This window comes from Amphiura filiformis, chromosome 17 (genome assembly GCF_039555335.1).
Source record: "Amphiura filiformis chromosome 17, Afil_fr2py, whole genome shotgun sequence".
NCBI classification, from domain to species: domain Eukaryota; kingdom Metazoa; phylum Echinodermata; class Ophiuroidea; order Amphilepidida; family Amphiuridae; genus Amphiura; species Amphiura filiformis.
Genome location: NC_092644.1, coordinates 30,221,449 through 30,248,153, shown reverse-complemented (window position 1 = coordinate 30,248,153; position 26,705 = coordinate 30,221,449). Strand labels below are relative to the sequence as shown.

At 37.3% G+C, this 26,705-nt stretch overlaps 1 protein-coding gene across 1 annotated transcript in view; it reads right to left on the bottom strand.

Moving 5' to 3' along the window:
* Positions 1 to 17,992: 17,992 nt before the first annotated feature.
* LOC140137602 (uncharacterized) overlaps positions 17,993 to 26,705 on the bottom strand; it is a 35,142-nt gene continuing 26,429 nt past the window's right edge. The window contains exons 29-32 of the mRNA XM_072159333.1: positions 24,213 to 24,330; positions 22,550 to 22,636; positions 21,793 to 21,966; positions 17,993 to 20,896 (exon numbers count right to left, since the gene is read on the bottom strand). Coding sequence (XP_072015434.1) covers positions 20,839 to 20,896; positions 21,793 to 21,966; positions 22,550 to 22,636; positions 24,213 to 24,330 — 437 coding nt within the window. The 3' untranslated portion in view covers positions 17,993 to 20,838. The remainder of the gene's footprint in view (positions 20,897 to 21,792; positions 21,967 to 22,549; positions 22,637 to 24,212; positions 24,331 to 26,705) is intronic.

Here is a 26,705-nt window from a genome sequence, read left to right as displayed (position 1 = left end):
TAAACCATGTAAACCAGCGATTCTTTTCGTTATTTACACTTTTCTGCTACAGAATCTGTAACTTCCGCATATGCCGACATTTTGATTTCTCAAATGTTCTCTCGCAAACCCTCGGAATGTGCAACGAGATTTGGTGGGTTAAAGTCACCAATTTGTTGTTGACAACCCTTATTCTTTCACGTAATAACTCACGTTGAGTCTTATTTACAATATCCTTGACTTTTCTGGTGTTTATTGGGCATTTAAGCTTTAAACTAGGCGGCGTGAGGCTAGGTCTCGGCAACGTAGACTAAATACATCATGGTTTCGATGATTGCCAATATTACGTTCGCAATTCTCCAAATCACGTGGTTTTTTGACAGTACTTTTTTCCGTGTATTTCACGAACATCACTGTTCATCAGGACTGTTATTGAAACATAATAGCAGCCTATTCTTAGTCAAGTTCAGTAAAACAGTACTCATTGTGGACGTTTAGAAGTCTACCAGATTCCTTTTTCTACACTATTGCTGTTGTGACGATCTTCTATTTACCACTTAACATGTTGAAGGTGGTTGATTACTGAAGCTTGTTTACCACTGCAGCTTTTGACGATCTTCTTGCAAAAAGAACTGGCAACCGCTATTCGTGCTATTTGTACAAATTACACACTCTCTTAAAACTATAGCTTTTTTATGCACTTGTCAGTTACAGCGCCTTCATGGTAGGAGGCTTAGCAGCTGCACTACATGTAGTTGACCCACTCTTACCTACTCCCTGCTCCGTATTTTCGAACATCAGTTAATAATGGGCCATGAAAACAATTGAACACTACGTGCTCGTTATAAAGGCGCGAGGCCTCTCTGTCCACCGACATATCTGGAGACATATTGAACTGAAAAAGAAAAAGAAAATAATAACAACCGATCATTTTAGGGGAAAGGTGGGTACGGGGATGTGCGGCAGGCTTGGTAGTGCATTTTCTGGATTTTTGGTGTAACTTTGGGTCGCAATTTTTATAAAACCGGTTCAAAGATTGTGTGTTTTTCTAGTGAAAATAATAATCAACCTTCAATTTCAATTTGTAGACAAACAATCAAAATAAACTTATCTCACTTAATATAGCAAATACGATAACTAAAGTAGCTGCAACAACTAACTGCACAACTCGCTCTACAGGTAAGACTCCACAACTCACCCTGCTCTAATAAAACAACAAAAACAACTGCTACACGCGATTACCCCATAACTCGCGTTACAACTCACTCCACAACTCACACATACATCATCATCAGTCGGCTGCGGATCAGGCGACTACAAGCTTTCTTTAACTATTGCGATCTTGGGCAAAATAATTTTGTTTGGCTGCAGCATCCCTTCAGTATCTCCCAGGAGGTGCTGTACATACTGTAAGTACAGTGTGCGTGGCCGTCCCGGTTTCCTCTTCCCATGTGGTGGAATATGAAGGGCATATTCTTTCACAGGCTCGTCGTCTTCCAAGACGCAGTACATGACCGAGAAATTTGAGTTGATGAATCTTGACTCTGCCAACCAGTGGAGTGGCGTTGGTCAGATTGTAGATGGTTTCATTTGGAATCCAATCCACACGCTTGATGTTTAACATGACTCAGTAGCACCCATGACTCGCACCCGTACAGAAGGACAGTAACACAAGTTGTCTCAAACAGCTTGATTTTCGTTTCGATTGGCAGGGACGGGCTTCTCCACACATACACAGCTCGCCATATTACCTCAATAAGGTGTACTCCCAGGTTGTCATCGATTAGAAAATCACATCTCATGATCTCGAAAAATATACCTCTGGAAAAGCAAACCAGTGTCAATTATCGGTACAATAAATGACAATGCATTATTTTTCTTCTAACAAAAATTCAAAAGTGAACCGAACTTGAAGGAACAAAAAACCCTTTAAAAGGGTAGCACTGTGGCTATGTGCAAACTATGACTGTGGTGTGTAGTATAAGCCCTTGGCCGTGGGGATTGAGTTACTAAAACTATGGAAATGGATAGGTTTATGTGTATGTGAAGATGTATATTGACAATGACGTGTGAGATAATGGATTTTCCTAGCTGGAGCTGCATGGTTCCTTACTTATAGACAGCGATCCCACTACATATTTTTCCATGGGTATTTCAATACTTACTGCAAATTATCACTATTCGTTGGAGAATTTTTATGTAGTTGCATTGGTCTTTCTCTTGTTACTAGGACATCTCGAACTGCTTCATATATTTGTTTTCTAACAATGGATGGATTACCTGGACAAATAAACATAATATCGATAATGATTGGAATTTTAAACTTGGTATTTAGGTTGAGATAGTGGTTTTTAAAGTTGTTGACCATGAGCTGACTTGGCCGATTGAAAAAGTGTGCTACACCAGCTACTTCTCTTCAAAAGTTTTTTATGAAATGTTTCGGAACCAGTTCAAATGGAATTTCTTGTTTCGTCATTTATCTGGTTTTTTCCCTAGATGTACTGTGCCCATGGACGAGCCCTTTATTAGTCTATATTACTTAATGTTGCATGTTGCGCAAACGAGACCGGCATATTTCCGTAGGCCTGGCAAATTATTAACTATAATATAGATCTGATAGATGTAAGACATCCAGTAATAATTTTAACTTGCAACTTACGTACGTACATGCTACAGTTACATATAGTGCATCCGGACATCATCAGACATCTGATTGGTCACGTGACAGACGACGGGGAAGATTTTGCAACGATTGGTCCCAGTCCGGAGGAACCGGAAGCAACAGTGGCATGTAAATTGCAAATCTTATTTCAAGTATTCGAAACATTACATATAGGCCTAATGTATGGGCCTGTTATCTTTCAGTTGTTTGTTTATTATGGATTTGTAGTCGCTTTCAGCTCGTTCATATAGTCATTCTAGTGTGTTGTGAAATGACACCATCCCATAATGCATTGCTGAAATTGAGGACATTGCGTTTGGTTTTAAAGACACACTCCATCACATTTTGGTTCAAAGGTGTAATCGGAATCCGCCCTAATAAGCGCCCCTAATAAGCGCCTCCTTCAAAACGTATGATACCGCGATACCTTTTTTTTTAATCCCGTTTAATGATTTTATTCCTCATGTATAGTAAATTTGCACGGTTCTCGTATTTTTCACTCAGTCTACGGCAACCTCTCTCTACGCATGACAAGCACTCTTGAAACGACATATATAAGTCGTAACTATCTGTCTGCATGTATATATCATGATGAGCGCTCGAGCACAGAGACCAAAAACCAACTTACCATTCTCTTGAAAATACTGATTCAACATCTTCATTCTTCCATATGCAAATCGTTTTAACTTTGTCGAAACAGAAGCTATCTAATAATATGAAATGGTGTAGTAAGTAATAAAATAATAACGGTTAAAGCACACGGTTGTATGATACCATGAAAAACTACGTTATTTTTAAGAAAAGTTGAACGCTGCTGGCGCTAAATCGTGTTTTCATCATTATAATGGGTATATACTGGTATAATGGTATTAAAACATCAGAAAAAGAGTAACAGATAGCAACAAAATTTAAAAACCCTTTTTTTATCATGAAATGTTAGGAATAATTATTATTATTTGGCTAAATTAAATTAAAAATATATATAAATAGCGCCCTCAATTTGCACACAAATACAGTTTATAGAATAAAAAATACCACAAAAAAAGCAGAAAAAGATGATTAAGTTCGAACGGGTCGGTCGGTCGGGATTTCTTATTTTTTTTTTTTTTTTAATTACTAGCAAACTCTACTGTTTGTATTAATTAAGGCTCAAAATATGAAAAATTAGACAATTTTGGTGTCAAAATGAATCAACTAACATTACAAAACAACTAAAATGTTGAACACAAGCTCTAAAATACATTTTTTTACATCTTCAGAATGCAAAAATTTGAAAAAAAAAAAAAAAAAACTTTTTCAGGAATTTCCAAAAATAGGGTCGGTATTCTTTTGTACAGAAAATAGAAAAAAACAACTTTTTTCTGATTTCCAAAATTAGGGTCGGTCGGTTGAGGGCAAGCAAACATCTTTTTTTTGGCTTTATATAAAGTTTTGTTACGAAATTTAATAACTGATCACTTCAAACAACCGTATAAAAGCAATATTGTAACATTACCATCACTAAGAAATAGATTCCGTTCCACAAAAGTTTAGTTTTTACTGTCAGATGTCCCCTTTTAATTTTAATTAACAAATGAACCAATAAAATGGCTATTTAATTCCAGCGCCTATATCGCTAATGCGTGTCACTTGCTGCACTCCTTTTGATGTGTCATGACCATCCCGCACAGCGTCATGTACGTACATGTACAGATTCGACACATTGTTTTTAAAAAATCTCAAATTTTGTCACAAAAGTACCCAAAGCCTTGATTTTTGCAGGGTATGTTAGTTTATTCAGTACGGTACGTTACAATCGCGTAATCAGAATTTTGAAAAACTCCTCATCAATTGTTACAATTTTGATTTAAATTAGAATCCCGCTAATTATGAAATTTGAGAAGTTGATTGATTGATTGATGATGATGATAGCTGCTGCTGATGATGATGATGAGGATGGTGATGATGATGATGATGATGATGATGATGATGATGATGATGATGATGATGATGATGATGATAATGATGGTGATGACGACGATAATAAGTGCACGGAAATCACAACAGATCTGCATCTAAACTTACATCATGCACCGCCTGTCTGCCCTTTATGTCTGTATTATATGTAGTACCATCTGTGTAATTCCCATGCATGTATTTTTTACCACCGAATCGTAAACTGACTGTAGAATCTAGGATGTAGGCTCTCAATGGGTTGATTGATGTCAACACGACGAACACACCCAGATTGAATTTGTAGCCATCAATAAGAAATGGGTTCGCAACAAATTCTTGGATAATGGTTGGTGATTTCAAATCCAAATCTGTGGGAAACACACAACGTAGGCTATTTTTTTTAAAATAATCATAATCATAATCCACTTACTTCATCTTTATTTTCCCCGTCCTCCTCCTCCTCCTCATACGATTTTCCTTTCTCTCCTCCTGCTTCTTTCCCCTCCTCCTCCTCTTCTAGTTCGTCTTCAGCAAGAAATATTCACTCTTTCCAGCCACGGTGAGATATTTTTAATCAGGTATTATGTATAGTATTTATATATTTACCCTTCGTATCTTTTATTAGAACTCCTCCCTGGTGACGACTTTTTTGCATCCAAGTCCGATTCTTGGCAGCAGTGTCAGTGACCTATATTTAAGAGACAAACAGATATCGTCAATAGCGATACCCTGAAAGATAGCTATGGTGGTATATTCTTAGGAAAATCCGCGTGGGTCGCGCGGAGGTCACTTGACCTTAGTAGCCCTGCGGGGCTCTTCACAAGTTGCACCTAAATCACAAGCAAATCTGTACTATGGACGTTTTCGAGCTTGTCGCTGTCGCTTCCTTGAGTTTGTTTTATAGTATTTCCTAGATCGCAGCCTCCGCGCAATGAATGATAACAACTTGTAGAAAGACCCGCCTAAAAATATTAAAAAATGTAAATTCCCACGGTATTATTTTGATACATGAATAAAATTGACACCTTTTGGCGAAAACCTGAAAAACTCCGCTTTTGAAACTTCCTGGTTTGGCAGGATCAGCTCTCAATTACGTCGAAACCGATGCAATTTTTCCGTTTTTATGTAATTTTTTGTGATCATTTTAAACCATGAAAATTGAAATTAGTACCAGTGAATTGAGATATCTGTTGATCGGAATATTTTGTTCATAGATAGGTTTACTCCGGCACTGGAGAAGCAAATTCCTGATCCAAGAACCTTATAGTTTTAGTAAAGTTATTTTCAATAACTGCTTATTATACATAATGTCAAAATAATTCCTAGTGTCAGACCGAATTTATGTGCTTTGTCAATTGAACACACAAAATAGTAAATTCAACTTTATTAAGGGGGTACTATACCCATGTGGTAAATTTTTGACTATTTTTGCATTTTTCTCAAAAAATAATTACACACTGGTAACAAAAGTTATGTATATTATTGGGGCAAGGAATCCAATTACTACACTGAAATTTCAGTGACTCAAGACAAGCGGTTCAGTATATATGATGGGAAACGAGGTACATCCTAGCGGTGCCTTTATTTCTTATCATAAATAACAAACCGCTTGTCTTGGGTCACTGAAATTCCAGTGTAGTAATTGGATTCCTTGCCCTATAATATACATAACTTTTGTTACCACTGTGTTATTAGTTTTGAGGAAAATGCAAAAATAGACACAAATTTATCAAGGGGTGTAGTACCCCCTTAAAAGATAGCAATAATATCCACCTCTTTCAGGAATGCATCTTTCTCTTCGGGAATCAGGAAGGCTGGTGGTATAAACTTTCCACCTTTCTTGACCAGCCTTGATTTGGTTACAATCTCACCAATACCAGGAAAATGATTAACCTGTGAATTTATGTGCTTTGTCAATTGAACACACAAAATAGTGAATTCAACTTTATTAAAAGATAGCAATAATATCCACCTCTTTCAGGAATGCATCTTTCTCTTCGGGAATCAGGAAGGCTGGTGGTATAAACTTTCCACCTTTCTTGACCAGCCTTGATTTGGTTACAATCTCACCAATACCAGGAAAATGATTAACCTGTGATACAAGAAATGATTTAGAAATAATATATAAGAAACAATTTACCATAGAAACCACCTTTTATAACAAGGTCCGTATTTCAGGAAATCAATATGACAAACGACGCAAGAACGACGAGGTAAAATTTAATCAATTTTCTATAATATTGCATCATATATTATTTTGTTATTTTTCGGTAATTTAATCAATAATGGCAGAATAATAATGATAAAATATTCCCCAATTTCACATTAGAATGTTTATTGTCACTGCCAAAACAATTTACAAAGTTTTATTTCAGAAAAGACGAACCTGCCTTTCATATTTGAGATCTTGTCAACCATGCAACAGCGCGCTCCAACTATACGTAGTGCACAGGAATAAAAATCGGGAACTGATAATCTCGATAGCTGTAGTTTAGTTCGCAAACCAACATAATTCGTCATAGGTTTGCGTTGCTAGTAAAAACACCGTGAATTTAGTGTGTCTCCCCGTTGGTTCTGGGTAAGATTTTCCCATTACTAGTCAATCAATACACATTGCACATCTCCTAATGAATTGTATACTTCAATTTCGGCCAGGCGTTTACAACCATAAATTATCCCCAATTATATAAAATATACACATCTTCCACAATGTTCAAGCCAAATAAAACTGCTTTGAATATCGGTTTGTATTTAATTTAGGATGAATCAGAACACCACCCATACTATAATTTGGTTCACCTCAAGTTCGGTAGTGACGTAGGTGCGTCTTTTGCTCGCCGCAGTATCGAATCGCGCGCGTAAAGTTAAACGCGCTGAGTGTCCACGCACGCGTACAGGGGCGGCTTGTCGGCACGCTTGCGGCGCAACCGCGAAAAAGCATTGACGTCACTACCAAACTTGAGGTGAACCAAATTTATAGCTAGAGCTGTGCTGCGGGAACAGTGTTGGCTGACGAAATCATTAATATAAACTCACCTTTTGGTATGCTGAAGCAGTTAATCTTCTTGCATTTACAAATTGGAAGAAAAACTCCCTACCGGGATACTCGTGACACCAATACACATCCCAACTGCGGGAACTTCCTGACACAGGCTGATTCCGAAATCCAAGGCGATTGAAAATGTTCTGAATATTATCAAAGTAATCGGGAAGCTATGATATAAAATGAAACCAAAAAAAATGACAATGTCTTTATGTAGTAAATCAATAATGGCGCATTTCCAGTTGGAATCCCCGCGCTTTTCACTTTTTCAAAATATTGATATTAAATCCACAGGTGCTTTCAGCTTTGGGTGTCTTCTTTTCATCACAAGGTATTGTTCTGAATCATCATTGAGCTACACCGGTCATATCAGGGAAGGGCTATATCTATTCGAGAAGGGCGAATGACAAAAAATCACGCAAAGTCATAAAGTCACTGAAAAGTGGTATATCATGTCTATGACCTGAATTGACATTCCGTCCCTCCCGGCATAGGCGCCATGTTGTTTCCTACATGATATTATTCACGCGGTTTTTGTTGTTGTTATTGTTTTTGATATACATCTTTTCAAAACCAAACCTGTTTTACTGACGTGACAGTTTCGACCATCTCGGGCGATGGCCATCTTCAGCGTGATGTTTTTCGATCCAACTTCTGTACACCAAATGAGGGTGCACCAGCGCCCAGAAGTGGATCGTATACGTGACTAAGATAATGGGCCCTCATCTCTGTTCATGGTGTTCGGTGCTCTCTTTCTTATCAAGATTGCTTCTCTGCTACGGCAGGCTCCCGAATTACATTTTCTCTCTCTCTCTCTCGAGGAATCTTTCCAATTCAAGTAATAACATGATTTTGTTTTTTGTTGAACGGCATGGTCCGCAATCGGTGATTTGGATTTTTCACTATCCGATTCACTGTCCGATTGTTTTTCTTGTTTGGCGAGTAATAGTTCCTTTACTTTGAGCTACTTTCTCTGTTTCTTTTTTGTACTCTTTCAGTCTTGTTTTGAAGGGACATAAGTACTGTCACAATTTGCACAAGGGATTTCATGAATAAATTCAGTGGTGCACCCTATATTTGTGTATAGAAGTTGGACAGTAAAATATCACTGAAGATGGCCATCGCCCAAGAAGGTCGAAACTGTCACTAATTAAACATAATTGAATTATGAGTTTCTACCAACCTAATGAACCATTTCAAGAATGTTGTAATATGTAATAAATTATTTTGAACTACAATCTAGGCAACTGGACTTACGTTTTCGAGTCGGAAATTTTCACGTTCTATCCTGAACGCATCATCAGCCCGACTGCAATTTACGCGAAACGGGAGGAGCCTTCACTGAACAGGGGAGGCGGCCTACGTCACAACTTGGCCGGGGCCTACAGTTCAGCGATTAGGAAGATCCCTCTCAGGTTGAACTCGAAGGTGACCTGTGATACAACAACATCCGCTTCACAGGTCAATGAACTTTTACCGCCAGAAGATCAGTCGGGCTGATGATGCGTTCAGGATAGAACGTGAAAATTTCCCACGCAAAAACGTAAGTCCAGTTGCCTAGATTGTATTTCAAAATAATTTATTATTTACTACCTGGATGAATGATAATCTTCACAAACGTTGTAATAATGTAGATACAAAAAATTGTTGACATACTTACTATTATAAGTAGATTATACAATATATTGTATAGTAAATCGATGGAATATGACGGTGATTGTTAAGGTATTATATGCTTGCAAGCAGTATGCAGACTCCGAGTATTAGACGTACAATATTGTATGTAACATATCTACGTTATTTAATCTATTGCCATTCTATTTCCAGTAATGTTTAAGTTCTAACGAATGTTTGATGACGTAAAATCGATAATATGTTACGTATAATATCTGGTAGAAATATATTATCGGAAACATTACTGGAAATTGAATGACAATAGATTAAATAACGTTGATATGTTACATACATACAATGCAACACTATCGTATGTGCCACATACGATAGTGTTGCACTCAAATAGAAATAAGTTTAGAGTGAAACACTATCGTATGTGCCACATACGATAGTGTAGCATTCATTGTTAAATTAGGATATGCGTAATATTGGCTCAAATGTCCAATATTTTGTCATTTTATGTTTCTTAACAAGTGTTAATTTATTTTGGCACATAATATTTACAATAGCAATACATTTTTAAATTGTACGATGGTAATGTGATATATTCAACTGTTTGAGAATATTATTATTATGAAAAGAACAGACCACAGTGCTGTACACTGGCTATAGAATATTAAATCACAAGTCTATAATACAATACAGCACGGTGAACAGCTTTACAACTTTCTTTATCTGCCTCAACAATATAATATTGATTTAAATGGAATTGAATACATTTCTACGTCTGAGTTTGTACACTCATCGCTGAGCGATCTAGGGATCGGTTTCTAGCCAATCAGCTAGGACTCCTTGTCTTGCGTTCATCTTATAGGTGAAATACCAATCGCCCCATAGTGTCGACACCCTGTATTATAAATACTTTTTCCCTGCAATGAATCACGTCTTAATACTCCGTTGGTGAGCGACGGGTGATTGGTATTTCACCGAACGCAAGAAAATGAGTCCTATCTGATTGGCTATAAATCGATCGCTAGATCGCTCAGTGATGAAGTATAAACTCAAAATGTAGAGATGTATTCAATTCTATTTAAATCAATATTCTATTATTGACGCAGATAAAGAAAGTTGCATAGTGTCTCGATATGGTGCATTGTATTACAGACTTGTGATTTAATATTCTATACAGCACATGGATCTGAGCTGAATTGGCTATGCGTGTTCCTTTCATATGATTATAATTCTCAAACAGTTGAATATATCACATTTTAACGCACGATTTAACGATTTAAAAACAAAAACGGTGAAAATGCAGTAAAATATATATGTTTAAAGAAAACAGCAAACGCCGCTGAGTGTATTGAATTTCCAGTTACCTGGGTTTTACCTGACAACAAATCGAATTTTCTTGTAATGGCAACATCATATGGGGTACTGAGCATGCGCAGATCGCAAAAACGTGTAGAATGGAATCTCTGCGGTATCTCATATCGTTTAAATGATATGCTTAGTCTGAGTAGCTCTGCCTATCTCGAACAAAATCGCCATGCGTAGCTTTTGAAAAACGAGTGGATTCGCCGTACTATCACGGCAATTTTTGACACGAAGATATAGGGAAGATGACGCTGTGCGCCCGTCGCTCGCCAACGGAGTATTAGGACGTGATTCATTTCATGGAAAAAATAATTATTTAGAGGCTGCATGTCGACACTGTGCCTTGCTTCACTTTGTTGCGAGCAACCCACCAAAATTCACCATAGGTTAGCGTTGCTATCAGACGTGGTCTAATTCTGCATAAAACCGGGCAGCCTTATTTCTATAGATCTGCTGCGCATTCAAATTGCATTGTATTGCATCGTAATTTCATTTGTGTTCATGCTAATTATGTTTACACAACATGAACTTACGTGTTTTCAAGCAAATTCACCGATAATAGGTGATCAAAAGCGATCGGAATGTTACAAAAGTACAGATCGCATTCAGCTTACTTCATATGAGATTATCTTTGGAAAAATACGGCATAATTTGTCATGGTGCTTGCGGAATGCCATACAGTAAAATATTAAAACGTTGCAGCAATTCATGATTGACCACTAAAATCGGCGTGTCGTTCGTATCCCCCGCTGTCAATTTCTTTATCCACTCACTAGTCCTCACAAAAGCTTTGTGTTGATTACGTAATGTGTGGAGGCAAATTGCAATAAGTACAATGAAATAATGAGTAGGGCGGGCTACAGGGCGGGTTTCTTCTTCGTCTTACGTAACAGTATTGTTCTCCAAAAAAAACCCGGAAGCTTGTCATCTGGCGCTCTAGCTAAAATACAGCAAGATAATCAGTCCAAGAGAACGCCAATTATGGATCAGGAGTATTACATAATAATACCCTGCTATGACAATAGCTGCACTAGGTTAATCGTATAATCTCCTTATGTGGTTAGCATGGCTGGGCCAGGAAATCCACAAGGTCAGCCAATGTATGTACATGTATTCGGTACATGTACCATATCTTTTACAATGGGTGATAAATTTCTGGTTTGTTTTATTTCAAAACGCAACAGTCGATATTCTAAAGCTTGGTCCAAATCCAAGAGAAGAACCAACTCTAGTAATTTATGTGGTTTCAAATTATATCGGCCGTTGCCTTTTTGATAGAAATGGTGTTTGTTGATGTGCACAGTTTCCCATTAGATCATAACATGCTGTTGTACATCCAAGGTCAAAGGTCTTTTAATCCATATTTGGCGTTGTTCTGGGACTGATAATGTAAGATAGTAAATGTAAACCTGTATTTTAGCTAGAGTATCTCGAGCTAGTTGCTATATACAAAAACCGTGAATTTCTTGTCATCCCCTAACTCATAATTGCATGGATTGTGTTGAAGCCCGGGGTGTTTAAAGTTTTTTGGTACTAACTAGCCCTAGAACTCTGGCCATAGTATCCGTTTTTACTTCCACTAGGTAGTACTAACCTCTGTTGAAGACCACAGGCGTAAGACTGGCACCATAGAAGGCTCTCCGCATTCTATACACTTTCTTATACCAGTAACGTCAAGTTGTGTGCCAAGTAAAATGGTGCATAATACAAGTTGTGCGTATAGAAGTGGCTTGACGATAGGAGTGAAGAACTTCATAATGTACCATGTATTATATTTAATCCGAACAAGAGTTGTGCGAGTTCGTTTCTTTTTTCTTTTAGTAATTGCCATAATTATTCCTTGCTATAGCGAGCTCTTGCGATCTACTGTATTATTGTTATTTATATAATCATTATAGCTATTTAGCCTTGGGAGAGTGATATAGATGTAGCAAATTAAGCTACTGTATGAACACTGATGAACTATACAAATCTGTAGAAAGCTGAGGAAGGTGAGCCGGGATCGTGGTCACTGGAGTGGAACGCGATGGTATACCACCACCACAGAGTACCTATCCTTGAGAGGGCACTCTATTCACGTGGTTTCCTTTCCAACGCTAAAAGATCACGAAATTTGGTGGTTTGAAAGTGAAAAGTGTCCGCACTATCGATTGATTACGTAACTGTTATGAATAATTTATTAGGTTTTTCAATGCAATCGCATCGACCCCATTAGTACATTATTATCTGTATTATCAAAGTACTTGGAATAGCAATCCGGTGAGTTCAATGAACTACGCCATAATACTGATGGAGCGGCGTTTAATGGCGTTTCTTCTCAGATGAACAAATACAATAGATGAAGGTCAACACGTATGACCTCCTACGTGACATGTTATATGAGATGTACAAAAACCTGAATATCATAAAGATCAGTATTCGTTTGTGCATATGGACTGCACAGTGCACATATACGATGCTAAATATTACTCATTATATAATATGACAAATATTGGTATTATGATAATACGGGTATATATAAAACGACTAATAGATCCTACTATCATGGCGTCAGGTCAATGGTTCATCATATCCCGTATATTTCTTAAAATTCATTCATATTTGAGACAATTTTTTTTCCATTTTTTTAATGAAAGAATTAAGGTTTTCCACTGCACGGGGCCACAAGGGTGATACTAGTAAATTAATGCTATATATATTTAAATGAATACGTGTTGGCTCTATAGCGATTTCACAAAAAAGGTATTTCTAGTACAATGCAGCGTCGGACTCTAGCTGAGAGCGTAGCCAGGGGGGTGACACTAAATTCACGGCTTTTGTTTAGCCACGCAAACCTATGGCAAATTTTGTTGGCTTGCTCTCAACAAAGTGAGGCAAGGTATCGATCAGTTATGAATAATTCACACCAACTCTTACTCAGCCCATGTGATTGAGGTCACCACATAAAGGTGTCGTAAGTTTAGCGAATCGAACCTGTTGAAGATAGTAAAAAGCGCCCCAAGCAAGGTTAGACCGGGCGGAAGTGGGTCAACTACTATGATCCCATCAGGCCACAGTGATTTCTTTCTGCAAGAAAGTCTTTTAATTTGATATGGGAATGTCTTGTTGATATAGTAATGTCGAAATTAAGACTAACAATCGATAATACAAAGGAAATATACGAAAGATATGAAATACAGTGAGTATTTGAAGTCAAAAAATCATTTGACACTTCACGTGACCTTCCAAAATGGCGCCCGCGGCAGTAGTATTTGCCATGTGCTTCCTCCCTGTGGAAAAGTATCCCGAAAAATATCAATCTGCACTAATACACTTATTGGTGTACCCTGCCAGTATGAATTATTGTTGAAAAGTAGAATAGCACCGTAATTTTGACATTTAATTGTATACCGCCACTAATAATCCAAAAATCCGGTCTTTATTCATCACGTCTATTGGCTCATTTTCTTACATTGAACTATTATAGGCACTTCATATATGTGACCATCCATCTCAAACCGCTCGTAAAGTCGGCAAATTGTATTTCGAGTTACAGTGCAAAATGTGCATAAAGCTTGTATTCATAATGTACCTAATAATTGTCCCACATGTTTCTCATTTTAGTCCAGTCAAACACCAATCTATAATTCTATTGTTGAAGAGGATAATAAGCTTATACTTATAGTAAATAGCTTTAGTCTTTGTTTGCTTTGGCTAAATCCTGTTCAAGTGATGGGTTAACCAACAATTAACAATGAGAAGACATTCCTGAACCTCGTTGACTTGGGGATGATTTGAAGTAACCGCCAATTATGACCATTTGATATTTAATACCAGCAATGTAGAAAAAGAGAAATATTGTAGCACCAAAATAATGTACCCTTTTACTGAAGGAGCACAGTTTAACAAGCCATAACTCCGCTTCTGGATATCGTTTGAAGTCAAATGATATATCATTGGAAAGCTTATCATATATATTTTCTAAACACGGAAGAAAACTAAATTGACCAGGGGCCGACTTTACGAGCGTTTCGACCTGGACGGTCACATATATGATAACCAGCGTATACCACAAGACCCCAGAAAAAAAATCATATGCTCACGTCAAGCCGTCTGTACACCTGTCTTCAATCATATAATAGATTGAATACAATACCGTTCATACCGCTCTTTTCAAAGAGACTAATCTTACAGGTGTAAGTGATTAGCATTTCTTTGACATCTATGGTTCAATGCATCGGTAGGTCCTACCGCATGAACGTGAGTGCGGGCGATATAGTCAAAATTGTATTCATCTATTGTTATGGTAGTTAATCCGATTTAAGTACGTCACTTCGCCAGCGTGCGTATAAACGTATTCTGTTAGGGAATCATAGCCTACAGTAAACAATTACAATTTCAAACTTTGTGATTGGCAATAGGCCCCTATAGACGAATCCAACGAGCCAAGTCATGGTCAGGATTTGGTCGGACATCTTTGGGTAGCCGCTGGCACCAACCTGGTGTTTTGAGCGTCCAATTGTGCAAATAAAAGCCGCCTAAGGGACCGATCGTTATTTACGGCAGGGGGGGGAATGGGTGTTTTGGCCAAAATATCGACAAAAAATTCGCGTTCCCCCCTCGCGTCCGCTCAAAATTTTCGCGTTCCCCCTTGTTTTCCCAATTTTCTCCATTTAAAATTTAACAATCCCCCCCCTTGGTTCATCTAAAAATTTCAGGTTCCCCCCCCTCAAGACCACAAAAAAGTTTTGTGTTCCCCCTAAATTTACCCATTCCCCCCTGCCATAAATAACGATCGCTCCCTAACACCTAGAGAAGATGCAAGGATGAGGAGGGTTAATAGAATAATATATATAATAGAGATAATTCCGCAGGTAATCCCATCGCATCTATTCATACATAGTCCTTTTGTTCGCAAGTACATCAATGCATAGATACCGCGTGTAGTTAATCCGATTATTATGTATAAAGGTGTAAAACGGGTGATGGAATGCAGTTTAAAATTTCCGCCACGGCCGAATCATTTCACATTTTGAGTGCATTGTAGCCGACGGCTACCCAACTAAAGGCTGCTAGTCAGGTGTAGGAATGCGTGAATTTAGATTCGGTATCTATGCATTGATGAACTTGCGAACAAAAGGACTACATGTATGAATAGATGCGACGGGATTACCTGCGGAATTACCTCCATTATATATATTATTAGCTATTATTCTATTAACCCTCCTCGTCCTTGCATCTTCTCTAGGTGTTAGGCGGCTTTTATTTGCACAATTGGACGCTCAAAGCACCAGGTTGGTGCTAGCGGCTACCCAAAGATGTCCGACCAAATCCTGACCATGACTTGGCTACTTGGATTCGTCTATACCGGTAGGCCCAACGCACTGAAGGGTCTATTGGTCTATTGTGTCCGATTTGAGCGCTGACATATTGGAAAATGTTGCCAATCATTATTCATGAGGGTGTACATTAAACGTCCAGTTATCGAAATTGGGTGACATGTGTTTGGCAGGTGTGAAATATATCTGACTGGGTGTTTTAATACGTAACGCATTAAGGTTTTGGCATCATTAAATGGCTGCCTAGTGTATGCTTAGATTCTATAATAATAATTATTATTTTCTTTATTCATTCCTTTCTTTTCCTTTCTCTGCACTTATTCTTTCTTCTGCACACACTTATGCAGTGGCGTAGATTTATTTTTGACATGGGGGGGGTAAGTACCCAGTACAGTGAACCTTATGGTACAAATGCGCGGGAAAATTTTAGCATATGCCTATTGAAACTAAACTGGTGAAATATGGGACAAACGTGGAATTAATACGCGCGAAGCGCTAAAAAATGGCATTTTGTGGCTAAAATGACCGAATATGAGGTTAATTTTGACAGAAACCAATACACAGGCGTCAATATTGGGGGGGGGCGTGATTATATCGACCATCCCCCTGGCAAAATATTCCCCCCGATCTACGCCTACACCATCCCCCCGATCTACGCCTATATAATTTAGAGCCCTGTGACTGCATCGCTCTCCTTCTACCTCTCTCTCCTTCTCCCCCTCTTCCTTTCTTTTTTGCGCTATAATGGATTTACCCCTCCCTTGATCTACGCATATGTAATTTAGAGCCCTGTGACTGCATCGCTCTCCTTCTCCCCCTCTTCCTTTCTTTTTTTGTCTTCCGCCCCTCCCCTACAATCTCGATCACCCATCCGCTTCTCCTCTTTTCATCTCTCGACCCTCCTTCACTACCTCAATTGGACCTGGCTTTTAAAATGGATATTCGTGATATTAAGAAATCCATTTGATTTTATTGCCTATAACCATGATAACAACATAATAGCTGCGAAGTAGTTAATTATAATTTTAGAAAGTGACACAGATAGGCCTATATACCTGGCAGCAATGACACGTTGTTACGGGTAATCGATCAGCAACTCTATTGAATTTATTTAAATGAGGCGCTAAAATTAAGATGGGCGGTCAATAATTCTATGTCGACGGTAAAGTGTGTTTTTGTGTGTATGCGACAACTCGAACACACCCTTGTGTGGTATTATAACAAAAGGTACCTCTCGTCCATGTAGACGCTTTCACGTGACTTTCATTTGATCACTTAATGACAGTGGCCTAGGGTTTGAGCCGTTTGGACCAACCCAGGACTCTCAATTAATTGCCCCAGGTCAAAAAGTGCGAGCCGTTGTCCCCACACCACCGTCAAATTCTGTTCCTGAGATAGAACTCTCAAAACATAATCACGCTTTTGTTTTCGGCCTTATTGACATGGTGGAAAGTAAATTTATATGTTTGGCGATTCTCGAGGACAAGTTGACCAAGCTAACAAAAATGCTGGATGGTCAACTCGAGATTCCAGGGGAACTTTGTACGGTCCGAAAGTTGCCTAGCCTACCGGGGTCTAACTTCTCAGTTAAGATGAGGTCGGAAGTAGACACCCTTTTTAGAACTCACGATTTGGATTTTGTGAAACTTATGAAAGAAGACCTGGAAAAGAGGGTCATTCCCGATTTTGAAATTGAAATTGATGAGAACACTTTGTAAACTATTTGTCTTTTTTGCAATTAGAAATATTAACAATTTTATTTGGCTGTTGGGTTATCAACTAGTTTGCGGCCGTCAACATTCAATTAAAACAGGCATTTTGTTCCAGTAGCGTTACTGTAAAATAATAATATGGTTTGTTTTTGATTGAATGTGAATTATCTTAAAAAAGTAATCGCTGCATCGGTCTCGCTACATCACTTTATACGAATGATCAAACTTTACTTCTTGTTTCATTGGCTTAATACCTTGGTTTCTTATCTTTTCTAAGTCTAAATGTTATATTAATTTTCCAGACTAAAAAAAAATCACAAACAAATAATATTTCAGAAGCATGAGATGTGCTATAATTAAAAACGTTCATTTTATTAACTTCTTGTCAATTGGACTGCCATGTAACTTCTACAAAGTGCTAAAATACATATTGAAAGCAAAACTGTGCAATGGTCTTATTAGTCACATATGGATTGAAATTTTAGTCCGGATGTTAACATTTCAAGTTTGGTCAAAGTTGCTTACAGATGAATAGTTTAGTCCAGAGGTCAACATTTCATCTTAGGCACATGACGATTGAAATTATAGTCCTGATGTTAATATTTCAGCTCTGCATAAAGTCACCTATGGATTGAAATTTTAGTCCAGATGTGGGTAATTAAGCTGTGTCAAGTCTTTATGCAGAGTTGAAATATAAACATCAGGACTATAATTTCAATCCATAGGTGACTGAGATTACATATTAACCTCTGGACTAAAATATCAATCCGCAGGTGACTTTATGCCGAGTTGAAATATCAACATCGGGACTATAATTTCAATCCATAGGTGACTGAGATTACATATTAACCTCTGGACTAAAATATCAATCCGCAGGTGACTTTATGCCGAGTTGAAATATCAACATCGGGACTATAATTTCAATCCATAGGTGACTGAGATTACATATTAACCTCTGGACTAAAATATCAATCCGCAGGTGACTTTATGCCGAGTTGAAATATCAACATCGGGACTATAATTTCAATCCATAGGTGACTGAGATTACATATTAACCTCTGGACTAAAATATCAATCCGCAGGTGACTTTATGCCGAGTTGAAATATCAACATCGGGACTATAATTTCAATCCATAGGTGACTGAGATTACATATTAACCTCTGGACTAAAAAATCAATCCGCAGGCGACTTAGTTCTGAACAGAGTTAAATTGTCAATAAAATGTTATTAATAATTGTATAGATTATCAATGTCTGATCCAAAATATAATTTGCCAGTTACTTTCTGGACTAAAATTTAAGGTTACCTTTAGGATCTTTGCGATTATAAATTCACTTGTTTATGTATAATATGTGTTTGTTTTTTGTTTGTTTAGTTTGACCTCCGGATTAATATTTGAATCTACAGATTATGTTTGAGTGCTTACATTGCTGGATTGAAAATTTAATCAACATCATATTTGGAATTAAAACATCACAACCAGCATAATTTGACAAATAAAAATAGTCTGCAGGTTAATATTGTGTCTTGTCTCAAGTTGAGAGTGCCATCAGTACAGCGTTTACATGGCTGTTGTTGCCAGCGTACAGATAAATCGCATTTCTATGATAGTGTATACACCAAGCGGGATTAGGTTAACACTTGCACTATGATGTCCAACATGGCATTACTCTCAACTTGAACTCAAACGAGATACACTTAAAACTTGACTACCGTTCTCAGCCGTTCATTACAAGGTGTCACCTATTTTAATGACAAAACAATGTACATGTATCTCTAGTTATACTGTGCACTAATATAATTTTTCTGGAACATGTTCTTGAGTCTTAATTATCAACCAACCTAAAGTCATCTGGACTAACATCAGTTTATTATGTTACATTTGCTAGATCTAGTTTCAAATTCTTGGCATAAGTCATCAGAGGTGGCTTCTTTAGTCTTTCAGAAGCCTGAATTAAGTCGCTTCATTTAGGTATTGATAAAGCACTGTCCCGTGTATCTCAATTCAAGGTAGTCATAGAGTTGCTCTGTAGTTTCTCTTCAACATCAGTGCCCTGTAAATAGGCATCCACTTCTGTTGCATTTGTAAAAGTTGCCCCCATTGCTTTCAATGAGTCCAAATCTGTATTGGGTCTTCTGTCAACCGAAATCTTGGCAAACAATCAATCTCTTTTGTCTGGAGCCCCTCTTGGCATTCATACCCCATAGGAGATTTACATCCACTAGCTATGACAACAACATTTGCGAAGCCATCTCACAAGTTACCAGTATCTACAGATCAGAGATCATCAAACTCCTCACAACAATACTACCATCGCTTCAGGCTTCATTATAAGCAGAAAGGAGACATTCTGCCTATATCGAACATGAACAATGTTCGGAGTGTTGGGTTCAATAACTATATGAGCTGTCAAGAGGAGGGGCCAAGTAACTCCTATGTGCCTCCTCCTCACATGACAAGTGCAAGTGTTCAGATCTCACAAATCAAAGGCCTATCCCTAACTATATAAAATAAGGGCTCCATGCAGACAAAAGATATTGCCAATATTTGAGTTATATAAAATATAAAATGGTCCAGAAAAAGCTTTCACATCCTTCAAGCTTTTTCACAAATTTACTTTAGTCCTAATTCACCCCCGGTCCTTGAGACCCCATTCATCTAAATGATAACAGGTTTAGTACACTTATATTCATATCATTCCCTTAATGCAACATATGAAATTACCATTTTAGAGAGTAAAAGCATAAGTTCATCACCAATTAATGTAAGTTTACATCAGAGTATAACAATATCTCGGTGTTAAACATAGTACAAGTCTGCCAAATTCAGCAGTGGGGTTAGCAATTGAAAAATCGTTTTTTCATTACTACAGTAATTTTTTGTATAAACACATATTTCGAGGGGGGTAGAAAATATTTCTATACATTTTGCAAAATAATACACCCTATTTACGTTAAGCAAATGTATACGATTATGTGTCTTATATTAAATGAAAAGAACTAGACTTTTTTACTACATGCATGTCTGAGAGTACACAGCTGCCCTAACAATTGCTGCATCCTATATCACAGCATGAGTCAGGACCCAAGTGTGTATCCACCTAGACGGTCTGGATAAACAAACAAACAAACAGCAACTGAACGGATTATCCAAGCCTTTCCAAGTTTAATTTTACCATCTATTATACACAGTCTGGTGCTCAGTTATCACAAGCCAAAGAGAGGTGTTGCCCATTTTCAGGTACAGATTCATCATCACTGCAAGAAAATAGATAGCCAATGAACAAATAATTAGATGCTTCCTTGTGTGAAAATAATAGGTAAACATACAACATAAGCAATGATTTTTAATACACAAATTTAGTTTTTTGGTTTTTGGTTCACAATAGCACCATTTTCTTAATCGATTTACAAGTAGTTTGAAAATACTCAGTACTTCTACTTGGAAGAACAGTTCATGCCAAGGAACCATGCAAGACTGAATTATGACATGATATTAATTATCTTGCATGCAGCTTGCATGTGGCAGTGTTTTTTTCCCGAAATCGGTGACCAGAATAGCAACTGTTCCTCATTGGCTCCCTCCAATTTGGAGGGATATTTCAAAATTTATTATTGACTAACATGAGATCCCTTGCCTAAATCAAATACACCCACACAGAGTAGCATATGAATTCCATGGGGTAGTTAAGAATCATCTTGCATTCATACTCAAAACTCTCACAAAAACACTTGTGGTTTGGTATAGGGCTCTGCTCAGATTTTATCACTAGATGACTGCACTTTTCACAGAAGGATATTGATTGGTTCAAACCTTCTATATAAAGGGTTACATATAGTTGAAAGTGTTTTTATGTTTGTTAACTGTCCAAATTCATCTGATATGCATGTATGTAACTGCAGACAGGGTATTCTCACTACAGTATTACTAGTTAGCCTTGACACGTTCTTAATTAGATTACAAAGAGTGAGAGAAAAACATCCTGGCACCTTGAACCAAGACTATGTTACACCACTGGCCTTCTACTTTGAGGCTTTTCTTTTACGTGCTCTAGTAATAAATGGTCGTATTGCACAGTCCATTTTGGGATAGTGTACATATACTGTAAATCAGTGCAATTTACTTATATCTTTCTATTTCATCTGTTAATTACCTGTGCATCTTCTCTGAACCTGACATTCCACCTTCATCTTCATCCTTGTTTTCATCTTCATCATATTCGTATTCATCGCCCTCCTCGCCCTCCTCGTCCTCACCACCTCCACTCGAATCCATCATTGTCTGGTCGTCTTCGCCGCTTGATGAACTTGTACTTTTACTGCTGTCACTAGTTTAAAGACAAGAAAAAATTCAACCAATTTAATACAGATTTGTTCATAAGTCAGTATTTATGCCCAAAAATTTCAACATTGTTCAAATATGTTCAACCTGTGACAGTGCCAAAACTTGCTATAATTTTTTCCTGTAAACTTTTGACAAGAGCGTATTTTAAGCGTACGTATCACATATTTACTGTGTTGACATGCACTTGTCTTTGATTGGCTGCTGAGGCGAGCCGCTGTTGCAAGTGGAAACTTATTGATGAAATTTGCACTGTACGCGTTGTTATAGCCGACTTTGCAACATCACAGTAGTATGCGCTCATCAAAGGTTAACTAACAGTAAATTGGTATAATTATGCATGCATATATGAGAGACAAAAAATATTATCACTTAGTCCAAATCTATTTTCTATTTCTATACACAATGTTCAACACACTTGCATAGCCCTCTAATACATAGCTCAGAGTCTCATTGAACATTGAATTTCTAGTTCTAAATTGCTTCAAATTTCGTTGTTTTTTCAAAATAAGAAACAAAATCAGTGATAAATGAAAGTTGCTGTTGACCGTGTAATAATTATGGCATACCTTTGACTTGTCAAACTCTGTCTTGTACTGGGGTCATCACTGGATGTACTGATGACATCACTGGCAGTAGTACTGTTGTCTTCGCTCCTTTAAATTGAAGGAAAAAAATTTATCACATTAATATTTCACAAAGGTTGTATTTCATTTATTAACATATTTAATTCTACATGTACAGAATCAGAATTGATCTGGAGCTCAAAACTGTAATGAACTGCAGTCTGTGGTTTAACACAAGTTAACGCAACCACAACATTACCTGACCTACTAACTGAAACTTCAATGCTGTTTTTAAATATCTTGGAATGGCAGTGTAGGCGATTTTTCAAAATCTTTTTTGAATTTTTTTTTATTTAAATCAATTTTTTTTATTGATTCCAAGAACTGCTATACCCTATGATAAAGTCAAAAGAGACCAGTGGAATGCTAGACATACATTGTAATGTGCAATCGTATCATGTATTTACAAAAATCAAAACATGTTTCAATGAAAACATTTGGTAAAATCTCAGTTGGGAAAAAACCTGTTGAATTCTGCACCTTGAAGATGAATTTTTAGCAAGAGATAAAACGATACAGAGGTATGGTAATTGTATCCTAAAGTTGCAGAAGCATTAGGAATGAAGTAAAACAGTAAAAAAGAAATTAACTTAATTTTTTTTTTTTAAAGGGTTAAAAATCAAAAAAGTTGATTCAAATCAGTGATTAAAACAAAATCATTTGATTTAAATCGTGATTTATTAAAATTAATTGATTTAAATTGTGCCAACCCTGTTGAAACTTTTATGAGTTAAGCAAAATATTACATCACTATTGTACAATTTAAATCCAAGAACACTGGTAAATAATGCATGCTGATTATGTTGAGGATCTATGTCTTGTTGATTTAATGACCTGGATAGGTGCCTGATCCACCAGCTTTCATCACAATGGACTAGATGCAATTTATCAAACACTTTCTTCCACAAACCATACTATACTGCTCAAAAAAGTATCCTTACACTTGGAAAAATAATCACAGTAAATTTGTTTTTTATGCACTATCTAATCCTGCACATTATGACACCACATTGAATTCAATGTGACTTCAAAAAAAAACAAAGTTACAGGCATTTGATTAGACGAAGGTCCAGTTTTAAAAGTGAAAAATCTGGTTTGAGAATGGTAAATGGCTAATTTGTGCCTGCCTTGAGAATGGTAAATGGCTAATTAGTGCCTGCCTTTAATTTAAAACAAAAGAAACCTGAAACAAAAGAGCTGACAAATTAAATGAAAGTTATGAAAAGTACAGACAAGTAAAAACAGAAATAAATGCTACTTTAAATATAAAAGCTTCATTGAAGAAACTGTTTTTTTGCGCCTTGTATAAGACCAGTTTGTCACTTTTAAAACTTGACCTTCGTCTATTCAACTGTTTGTAACTTTACTTCTTGAGGTCACATTGGATTCAATGTGGTGTCATAATGTGCAGGATAAGAGCATCTATTACAAAAACACATTTATCCGTCCCCAATATGGTTGTCAGTTTTGAAATTGTGATTATTTTTCCAAGTGTAAGGATACTTTGTTGGCGCGGTATATTAACACTCTACAATTCCAAGTGTAATTTCACTTATGTGCTGCCCAAGATGTCTGCATACCCTTAAATATATATATATATATATACCTGTTTTGGGCCTCCCAAATATTTAGCTGTCCATGGGCCTTCTTTGCCTCATTCTCATCCCGCACAAGTTGGATGCAGTTTCTTGAATGCAGCAGGCCTGCAAGAACTGTTGCCGCACCTTTCAGTAAAAAAAATATTCAAATATGTCATTAATAATTATATATCTAGACCTACAAAAAACATATATACAACTCCAATTAGCGACGGCTTCAAAACTCAACCTCCGGTTAAACCGTGTTCATCTAGACGCAAAATAGATGCAAGCAGCCCGATCATTGAATTACATGTCGCACGCCGTAAATTTGAAGAAGCATGCGAGAAAAAGAGAGTTAACAGAGCTAAGTTGTTGGAAAACAAAAGAAAGCCGAGCAAAAACAAGAACAAGAGTGAGGAGCTGTCTAATGAGAGACCTTCGAAGAAGAGCAGAACAGCGAACCGACAACCGCCTCATCCTTCACGGGGTGGGGGCTCACACCGCCAACCCCGGCCTGCCAGGGTTACGGGAACCAGTACCCGGCTCATATCATGGTGAAGGCTGGAATGTTAGGCGAGGTCGTGGCAGAGGTCGCGGCTGGAGTTATTAACTCCACTAAAAACCAAACGGCTCTTTTCAGAGCCACCATTTGTTTTAAAAAGAGAGATGAGGTTGTGTCAATAAAATGCCCCTTTTAATGTTTTGCTTTTACAAATAAAGAAATATATATATATAAATGAAAGGTTTTACTTTATAAGCTCTAGAGGCATGAGAATGCATTAGGGCTTAATTATAAATAAAATTTAAAACCTTGTGGTTTACTGAAGTTCTAGAGGCATGAGAATGCATTAGGACTTTAGCGTTCTACCGATCTTTATAGCCCTGCGGGGCCTATATAAAATTAACTCACTTGGAGTGTTTAGTCGTCGTATGGGAGTCGCCGGCCTCGGGCCTACGGCCCTGCGGCCTTGCTGTTTTAGTGCCAATGTTTTCCTTTGAGTCTGCTTACGCAGAAGTTTTTCGGTTTTTGAAAGATTTTTAAATACAATGCTTTTTGGAGCATGTAAAATTAGATGGTTCATTGAAATAAAGATATTTTAATATGCATGTCTGAAGTAATACTACTAAGTTTCGAGAGATATAAGTGGTATTAGTTTTCTTCAACATGGCGATATTATATTTAATTATACTACTATTCTAATTCAGAAGAAGAAGTGGTGTATTTAAGAAACACGTATACTTTCCTTAAACATGTTTAAGGAAGTAGTGTTTCTGGTAAATATGACTTTTGTGTCATGATTCGTTTTTGATGTTTCACAAAATGAGACAGATTTTGGATATGTTCTTGTAATTTTTACCCCTTTGTGGTTTTGATTTTGGACTGGAGGCAGGTTTCTTCCAGGGCCCGTAATTTATATAATTTTGGTAGTATACGCCGTAGAAGCGACGTCATAATCGGATTAATTACCATAGCAATAGATGAATACAATTTTTGAATAGACCGCCCTGCACTACAAGCAGATTGCACTAATCACCTGTGTATGTCAGCAAACATATATTGAATACAATACCGCTCTTTTCAAAGATACTTATCTTACAGGTGCGAGAGATCAGCCTTTCTTTGACATCTATGGTTAAATGCATCGGTACCGTGTGATCGTTGTAGTGCAGGGCGGTATAGTCAAAATTGTATTCATCTATTGCTATGGTAGTTAATCCCATTAACTACGTCACTTCTACGGCGTATAGAGGCCCTGCATGCTTTTATCGATTGGCTCCAAACAAAGGATTTGAACCGGTGTCCTTCACCGTAATCATGGCGCAGTGCAGTCCATTCAATCAAATGTTGTCATCAACCTATTTGATCGTAGTGCATTTGTTATGTGTGTGAGACGAACTGTCGCGGTAGATTGCAATCATGCTTTTGTTGAATGCATTTGAGAAGTCAGCCATATTTACGGTATGATACCTCATATGCACAACCTCTATATTCGCTACTTGCACGGTTCCGCCATTATGCACTATGTGCGGGAGAGCCTCGAACTGGCAGCATACATGAAAGGAAGAATTATGTAACCTTACACAGAACGTTATGACTAGTTCAATTCCCATTCATGTATGCTGCCAGTTCGAGGCTCTCCCGCACATAGTGCATAATGGCGGAACTGTGCAAGTAGCGAATGGCGCTACATGTATGGGTTTGGGATTTTCTTTTGCTACATTCACTCACAACGGTGGTCACCAGCTTCTTTTGTTATGCATAGTCGCGCTAAAAGTCGGTTGATACATGTTGAAATCAGCCCAATTGAGAGATACGCCTTTTTGCTATGAATTTTTTTTTTTGGTCAAAATAGAGCAATAATTTTTTCCATTCAAAATGTCAGTTAAAAACATACAGGGTGATTTAAAATGAACTGTACCCAACTTTTCCCACTTTTTTACATATATTTGCGGAAATTGTACATATCCAAAAACTATCATAGAAAGCAGTGATAAGTGTTCTGTAGTAGAAATTTTGA